Raw genomic sequence first — 8,284 nt, 5'->3', positions numbered from 1 at the left:
TGGCTGCTGTCTCCTCTCAGTCCCCTTCGGAGGAGGACAAGCACAGGGATGCCGAGGGCCACATGGCCAGCTGGGGGTGAAGCCGGATGCAGGTGCTGCTCCCAGCATCCCAGCCCCTGTGTCCTGGTCCATCCCAGGCCTGTGTGCCCTGGTAGCCCAACACCTCGCAGATACGGGAGTGACCCAGGGTGCGGACTCGGGACGGAAGGTGGAACAAGAGGTTGGAACACTGGGTGTGTTCCAGAAAGGCACCAAGCCAAGGGGAGCAGCTGGCAGGCCACAGTGGGAGAGTGCAGCCTGCAGGTGAGTGTGCTGGAGAGACCGCCACCACCACCAGGTTAAGGCTCCAGAGTCAGGTCAGATTGACACGACCACGCCCTTGTGGAAGGGTGTGGGCCCAGCATGATTTAAAGAACACCCCAGCCTGGCCGGTGTGGCTCGGTGGTTGAGCATCAACCCATGTGCCAAGAGGTTGCCGGTTCATTCCTTGGATAGGGCCCATGCCCAGGTTGTGGGCTCGATCCCCAGTGGGTGGTGTGCAGGAGGCCAAGGTGTTGGCTGTTCTTTCCTTGGATAGGGCCCATGCCCAGGTTGTGGGCTCGATCCCCAGTGGGTGGTGTGCAGGAGGCAACCAATCGATGTTTCTCTCTCATCATTGATATTTCTATCTCTCTCCCTCTCCCTTCCTCTCTGTCTAAAATAAAGAAAAAAAGAAAAAAAGAAATAAAGAACAGCTCACCTCCCATCATAGTCCTGCCAAGCCTCAAACTCTCACCAGAAAGCTCTTTGGGGGCCAAAGCAGTTAAATCCCAAGGTCGTTAAACGGAAATTGCCACAGAACAAGATATTGCACCATTGTCATTGCAGGGCTAGGCAGAGGTGAGAGAAACCAGCAGGTACAAGAGGAAAGTAACTGAGTCTGGAACTCAGGGGCCAGGGTGGAGAATCGACTCAACAACCATCCCAGCACCCCTCACACCTGCGAAGCATTTGTCTGTCACGTGTATTTTACTGGAGTATTCGTTGAGCTTTTGTGAGAGGTGCTAGGTATGTAAGAGGAGACACATAAAGCCATGCCACAGGCGCGGTGCAGTCATTGCCATGACAGGGACGTGTGCAAAAAAGTGCGGGGCCCAGGAAACCATCCCCACATCCTCAGAGCTTGGGTGTTGGTGACTGTATGCGAATTTGGGGCAATGAGCTTCTCTGGTCCTTCTACCATCCCTAGTCCTCAGAGCCTGTAAGGGGTGAGGAAATTATCAAAGAAAGTCCCAAGGTGTACTTCCTAATCTCCAAATTGGTGGTTACAGAACAGTCACAGAGCTGTAAACTACAGCCTAAAGAATATAGTCAGTAATATTGTGATAACTATGTATGGGGCCAAGTGGGTACTTAAAATATCGGGGGCCACTGTGTAGGGTACTATGCTGTACACCTGAAACTAATGCAGAATAATATTGAATGTAAATGGTCATTGAAAATTTTTTTAAAAAGATAGAATGATGGAACAGGCTGTCGAATCTCAGAGGGAAGGCAGGGGTGGGTAGGTGGATGGGTGGGTGGGAAGAGATTAACCAAAGAACTTGCATGCTTATATGCATAACCCATAGACACAGACAATAGTGGGGTGAAGGCCTAGGGGGGTAGGGGAGACTAAAAGGGGTCAATGGGAAAAAGGGGGACATCTCTAATACTTTCAATAATAAAGATTTAAAAAGAAATAAAAATAAAAAAAGAAGAAATTCCTAAGACCCGCCCAGATGGTCACTTTTCCAAAGTTTACATTTCTGAACAGCAGGCTTCCCCCAGGGCTTTGCAGACTTGCAAATGCTCTCACTTGTAGAATAAACCCTCCCTGGCCCGGAAAGTTAGCACCCAGAACCTGCTGTGTCCGGCCAGGCATCTCATCTTCCTCCTCCACACCCGCCATTCTGCACCCACGACCCTCCGGACCATGCAAAGGGCCTTTGTTTAGGGAGCTCTAGGCCTCTTCCTGGTCCACACCTTCCTTCCCCAGGTCCAATCGGGCTCCCACTCGTTTCTGGTTTCCAGCCTCAAAGTCCTCCTGTCCATAGCCACTTGGAAAGGTGGTCAGCACAGTGGGTGTCCGGCCCTCAGTGCAGGAAGGCCGCACCCACCTCTGGGCATTTGGTGTGACTCACTCCCCCACACCGGACACAGGAAGGACAAAAGTCCTTCCATTACAGGGACTCAGCTCCAAACCTCAAACCAGAGGGGCCATCTCCAGGCCCTCCTTCCTCCCGTCCCACAGTTGCCACAAGCCTTTCATGTCTTGAGAGCCCCAAGACCTTGTGCGTGGACTTTTTTTCCCATGGAAACCTCTTCGCCTGGTGACCTCCTGGTCATCCCTCCCTACAGCTTTCTTCCCACCACTATGGGCCCCCTAGCATCTGGCATCTGGACTTACCTCTCTCAAAACACTTCTTCCTGAACAATTGCATCCCCCCACACACACCCCGAAGGTTTCCAGTTCTTTAAGGGCCTGGTTTCTCATCTTGTTCAAGGCGGTATCCCCAGGGCTTTGTACCTGACTCATGGTGGGCACTCGGTATATATGTGTTCAGAAGAAAATAAATGAAAACTGTAATAGACAAACAATAGGAAATAGGATTCTAGAATAAGGTGGGGTGGGGTAGGAGGTGCACAAGTAGTTAGTTATTCTCTTATATTGTCTTTACCAGCCATTGCCCAGCGGCTCTCAACACATGGCCCCAGGCCAGCAAGCACCCCCCTCCTGGGAACTTGTCGAAACGCAGGTTTTTGGTTCCATCCCTGACCTGCTGATGCAGAAATTCGGGGTCCTGAGCTCAGAAACCTGTGTTTTTTGGGGTTTTTTTTTATTTGTTTTTGATTTTTGGTTTCTCTCTCTCTCTCTCTCTCTATCTCTCTCTCTCTCTCACTCTTTTTTCTTTTCATTATTTAGGAGCCTGTGTCTTAACAAACCCCTAAAGTGATTCTGATGCACCTCAAGTTTGAGAATCACTGCCCCAGTCTTAGGGCCACACTTGGGCCAGAACATGTACATATTAAAAGTCAGAAAAATCTGACATTTAAAATCAAGATTTTCAACTAGCCAAACACTTCTCCACTCTCACTCCCCACCCCCACCCCCCCTTACAGTAGCTGTTACAGGTCAGCAGCAGACGCAGTAAGAGGTGCTTTATAGCTCCATTCGATGGATGAAAACACTACGGTTGAAACAAAACCCAACTTTTTCAAATGATAAAATTAAAGCAGGCAAAGTCAGTGCAGGAGTCTGACCCAAAGCTCCGCGTAGCAACACACAGCCACTCAGAAGCCAGTACAATAAAATAAAGCCCCAGAGAATTCAGAATTCGGAGGCTGAACTCATCTTCCCCTTCACAGCCATACTGGCTGATCTAGGGTCGAACCTTCAGGAGGGTCCTGGGGCCCTCTGGTCTCCAAGGTCAGCCCTTCAGGATGACCGAGGACAATCACCCACACAGCTTCCGTGGGAAAACGGTAGATTTTTTTTTTCAGTCCAAGCTCCCAATTCGTGCCACCCCAAAAATGGAGTTTGGTGTTTTAAATCTTCTGCCTGCCCAGGGACAAACAACTTCACTCATAGGAAGCCTCGCTGCCAGATACAGAGGTCGTGGTGCCAACGCCTAAGCCTGGGGGGTGACCTGGAGCCCAAGTTCTGGAAAATGGGGACAAAGCTGGACCCCCAAGGGCTTGCCTGGGTTTGAGTGGCTGTCTGGCGCCCCCTGGTGTTCAGTGTCTGGACCTCAAAGAGCAGAAAGGCAGCCAGGAGGAAATGAGGGTCAATGGCTGCAGCCATTCTGCTGGGAAGGACTGTGGCCCATGAGGAGCCAATGGAATGGGCCCAGGAGTGGGCACAGGCCACTCCCGCCTTCTGGTGGCCCTGATGCCCTGCCGGCTTCTTCCCAGCCCTGGTGGAAAGCACTCGAGGGACAGGCTGCCGAGAACCGGAAGGTGGGAAGTTGTGCCCAAGCTCACCAGGAAGATGGGTCACTGTGTCCCTCCTGCGGGCATTTGGCCAGCGGGCTTTTCCTCCTGACTTAGTGCCCTGGCCTGAGGCTTTTGGTCATCTTCTTCTTGTTCTTTTTTAAAAGAGAAATTGACGGTCGTGCTGAAGACAGCTTGGGCCCTGAGGAGACACAGCAGTTCTGAATGTGCTAAGTCAGTGGGCGGTAATGGGCACAATGTGCCCAGCAGAAGCACTTCCCACCTTGGCCATAACTAGTCCTTAATGGGCTCATGCAGAAGCCTGGCTCTGCCTGCCTGGTCCTCCAACAACTCCCCGCCCCTCCCCCCTCACCGCCCTGCTCGAACCATTACACCTGGTCAGCACACCCCGCCCCGTGAGAAAAGATGCCTCATGCCCAGGCCGTGGCCCCCCAGCACCAGACTCAGGGGCAATGCCCAGCTTTTGGGGTTGGTTCTGGGCTGTGAAAGGAAGCAAGGCCCACATAGGACGCAGCATGGAACCTTACCCTGGGTCATGTCTTGACTCCCTCTCCTAGAGGCTGTCACATGAGTCCCGTGAGTCAAGCCACTAGAACTCCCCAAGCCCAGCGTCCTCATCAGAAGAAGGGAGCTCTCGGCCCTGAAATTAGCCTGACCAGTGCTAGGCAGCTGATCAGTCTAAGGCAGTGGTTCTCAACCTGTGGGTCGCGACCCTTTTGGTGGTCAAACGACCCTTTCACAGGGGTCTCCTAAGACCATCCTGCATATCAGATATTTGCATTACGATTCATAACAGTAGCAACATTACAGTTGTGAAGTAGCAACGAAAATAATTTTATGGTTGGGTCACAACATGAGGAACTGTATTTAAAGGGCCAGAAGGTTGAGAACCACTGGAAGGACAAGCCCTTCGCCTCTCAACTTTGCCTGGCATTCCACCACCCGGTGGAGAATGGCTTTCTTCTTCTTCTCTTTGTATCTCCACTCCTGGTTTATCTTCTCCAGGAGCCCTTCTCGGTGCCCTGAGCCTGAGGTTGGTCCCCTCCAGGGTCCATACCTTCTACATGTCCCTGGCCCCAGCAGTGGTCGTGAGGAATGTTGACGGGCCGTGGGCAGTCTTGGCCACACTTTAATAAACCTCGCGAGGCAAGAGCAGAGGCCACATCTGCCTCATTCCCCCGGCATCCCCAGGGCCTGGTACAGTGCCCGCCACGTAGTGGGCACACAGTCCATGTGTGTTTGAATGTGTGGGTAAACTCTGAGTGAACCGGCTGCCGCCTGGCCCTGACCACTGTGTTGGGACTATTTCTTGTCTTCCCAGGCCACGGAGGGCTGAACCAGCTGGGCGGGGCCTTCGTGAACGGCAGACCCCTGCCCGAAGTGGTGCGTCAGCGCATCGTGGACCTGGCCCACCAGGGCGTGAGGCCCTGTGACATCTCCCGCCAGCTTCGCGTCAGCCATGGCTGTGTCAGCAAGATTCTTGGCAGGTAAGCACGAAATTCACCACCCACCACCCTCCAGCAGGGCGGCCTCTGCCCCGCCAGGCTCACAGCCCCTCCTTCCCAGGGACCAGGGCTCCCTGCTCCCCAGCGGCTGCTCCCGCCCTTCTTTCCTTCCTTCTTTATCCGTTTCTCCCGCCTTTGGTGTCTGCCTTCTCTCCTTGGTGTGTCTCATTTTCCAAAGGCTTCTCATTCCTACAGCAGGAGGCTCTTCCCCAAAGGGCCTTGCCCACTGAGACCCAGGGAGATGAGCCACTAGGGAAGGGGCATGCCCTCAGAGGTGGCTTCCAAGGTCAAACCCTGGGCCTCACAGTCTCAGGCAGCCAGACCTGGATGCTGTGAGCTTTATGAGATGACCAGGTGACCTGCCTGGGGAACCTTTAATTTATAAAAAATAGTCCAGTTCTAGGCCCAGCCCACGCTTGTTAAGGCAGAATGCTAAGGGCAGGGCCCAGGTTTGGCATTATTTTGGGCCCTCACATGATTCTAAAGCCAGACTTGAAATCATTGTCTAGTGGTTCAGGAGAAGCCAGGACAGCAGGGCTATGCATCCAGGCTGACTGCCTGGAGGGCCACTCCTTTCCAAGTGCCCGAGGCAGCGGGTGGGGAGCTTCCTGTCAGCGGGGAGCTGCCTCCCTTCCTGACCCACAAGTGGACTCGGGGGAGCTCTGGCTTAGAGGCAAAGGACCCATCACCAAACGGTGGGAAGCTCTGGCCTCCCGGCTGACGTTGTCAGGGAAGAGTGTGGCCCCTTCAGGGACAGGAGAGGGGACCCCAGGATGGGCCAAGCACCCCAGAGAGGAGGTGGTCCCTGGATGGTGGCAACAGACAGAGTTTAAAGGGCAGATGTCATTTCATGGCAGAAAAGACCAGAGAGTTTCCAGAACAAGGAGGAGGTGGTATCCTGATCTAGGTCATTGACCTGCCAATGCAGCTGGTTGGGTGAAGGGAGGGGAAGAGGGGTGCAGGCTCAGCGTAAGGAGGGGCCATGGCCAGACACCCAGGCAAGGCTGGGATTCTAGAGATGGTGAGGAGGGGCTTCTACCTGACCCCTGAAACCTGATAGAAAACAGTGCCCAAAGTGGGGTGGGGGTGGGGGTGGGATGGGGAGCAAAGGTGAACCAGTGGATGGGGCAGAGGGCTCAGTGACCAAGCTGGCCTCCTGGGGAGGGCAAAACCAGGGTCGCCGGGGAGAAGAGTGAGTCATGCTGCAGCCAGCAGAGCCGGACAAGGACACACCACTGTGAGCTGTGACTCACAGGGAACCTACTCAAGCCCGCATTCTTGTTTTAGAGAGGAATCTGTAGGCCCCCAGGGTGGCCCGGCAGGTACTCAGATCAGCCAGAGGGAAAGGCAAGGGATGAGCCAGGGGTCCAGGAGTCCAGGGGTCCAGGAGTCCAGGGTTCCAGGAGTCCAGGGGCCCAGGAGTCCAGAGTTCCAGGAGTCCAGGGGTCCAGGGGTCCAGGGGTCCAGGAGTCCAGGGGTCCAGGGGTCCAGGAGTCCAGGGGTCCAGGGTTCCAGGAGCCCAGGGAATCCAGGGGTCCAGGGGTCCAGGGGTCCAGGGGTCCAGGGGTCCAGGAGTCCAGGGGTCCAGGAGTCCAGGGGTCCAGGGGTCCAGGAGTCCAGGGAGTCCAGGGTTTCCAGGAGTCCAGGGGGCCAGGGGGCCAGGAGTCCAGGGAGTCCAGGGTTCCAGGGGTCCAGGGGTCCAGGGGTCCAGGAGTCCAGGGGTCCAGGGGTTCCGGGGTCCAGGGGTCCAGGGGTCCAGGGTGAGGTGTTCAGCAGAGGGGCCAGGCAGCAGCACAAACCTGCCCATGCAGGGGTAACAGCACTGGAGGGCCCACCGTTTGAGGCCAGCCTTGGGGGCACATGTGACGCTGGGCCCCTTCCCAGAAGCCTCAGAGGGGACAAGGGTCTCTGGTTAAGTCCACGCCCAGAGACTCACCTGCCGACTGGGTAATCTTTGGGTTGTCTATTGGAGTAGGTACTACGAGACTGGCAGCATCCGGCCTGGGGTGATAGGTGGCTCCAAGCCCAAGGTGGCTACCCCCAAGGTGGTAGAGAAGATCGGGGACTACAAGCGACAGAACCCCACCATGTTTGCCTGGGAGATCCGAGATCGGCTCCTGGCTGAGGGCGTCTGTGACAACGACACTGTGCCCAGTGTCAGCTCCATCAACAGGTGAGCGGTGGGCAGCAGCCAGGGGTCTCGGGGGTCATGGAGAGACCTGAGGAAGGCCCTGGCTCACGGAGCAGAGCTGGGGAGGGGCCTGGAGTCAGGCAGGAAGCCCCAGGCACAGGGCTGGCATCTCGCCGCCTCACCTCCTCGGCCACAGGCATCCCCCCTCCCTTCCTGGCTGTCCTTCCTGCAGTTTCCTTCCTTACACACCATCATTTTTCATTGAATAAAACAATCTCCTTCTTGAATTGATCCTTTCTTAAGCCACAAGAACCCTAACTTGGCCCTCATTCAGATAATCACTCATTTGTTTAGCCATTCAGTTAGTTATTCACTCACTACCTTAATCTATCATTGGCTCACTCACTCATTGATTCATTCATACACACATAATTCACTGTTAGGTGCTAGGCCCTGGGGGCACAAAGTCCTTGTCCTGGTAGACCAGGGGTCCTCAAACTTTTTTTTTAAATACATTTTATTGATTTTTTACAGAGAGGAAGGGAGAGAGATAGCGAGTTAGAAACATTGATCAGCTGCCTCCTGCACATCTTCTACTGGAGATGTGCCTGCAACCCAGGTACATGCCCTTGACTGGAATCGAACCTGGGACCTTTCAGTCCGCAGGCCGACGCTC

General features: G+C 54.7%; 1 protein-coding gene across 8 annotated transcripts in view; it reads left to right on the top strand.

The window, feature by feature from the left end:
• Positions 1-8,284, top strand: part of PAX8 (paired box 8) — a 50,895-nt gene that overhangs the window by 21,747 nt on the left and 20,864 nt on the right. For 5 of the 8 annotated variants that reach the window (XM_006771340.2, XM_006771337.2, XM_006771335.2 and 2 more), the window contains exons 3-4: positions 5,294-5,459; positions 7,450-7,650. In XM_006771340.2, coding sequence (XP_006771403.1) covers positions 5,294-5,459; positions 7,450-7,650 — 367 coding nt within the window. The remainder of the gene's footprint in view (positions 1-5,293; positions 5,460-7,449; positions 7,651-8,284) is intronic. The other 3 variants (XM_006771342.2, XM_006771336.2, XM_006771339.1) reach the window with 1 other exon arrangement.

This window comes from Myotis davidii, unplaced genomic scaffold (genome assembly GCF_000327345.1).
Source record: "Myotis davidii unplaced genomic scaffold, ASM32734v1 scaffold165, whole genome shotgun sequence".
In the NCBI taxonomy this organism is placed as follows: domain Eukaryota; kingdom Metazoa; phylum Chordata; class Mammalia; order Chiroptera; family Vespertilionidae; genus Myotis; species Myotis davidii.
This window is presented reverse-complemented; position numbering and strand designations above follow the sequence as displayed.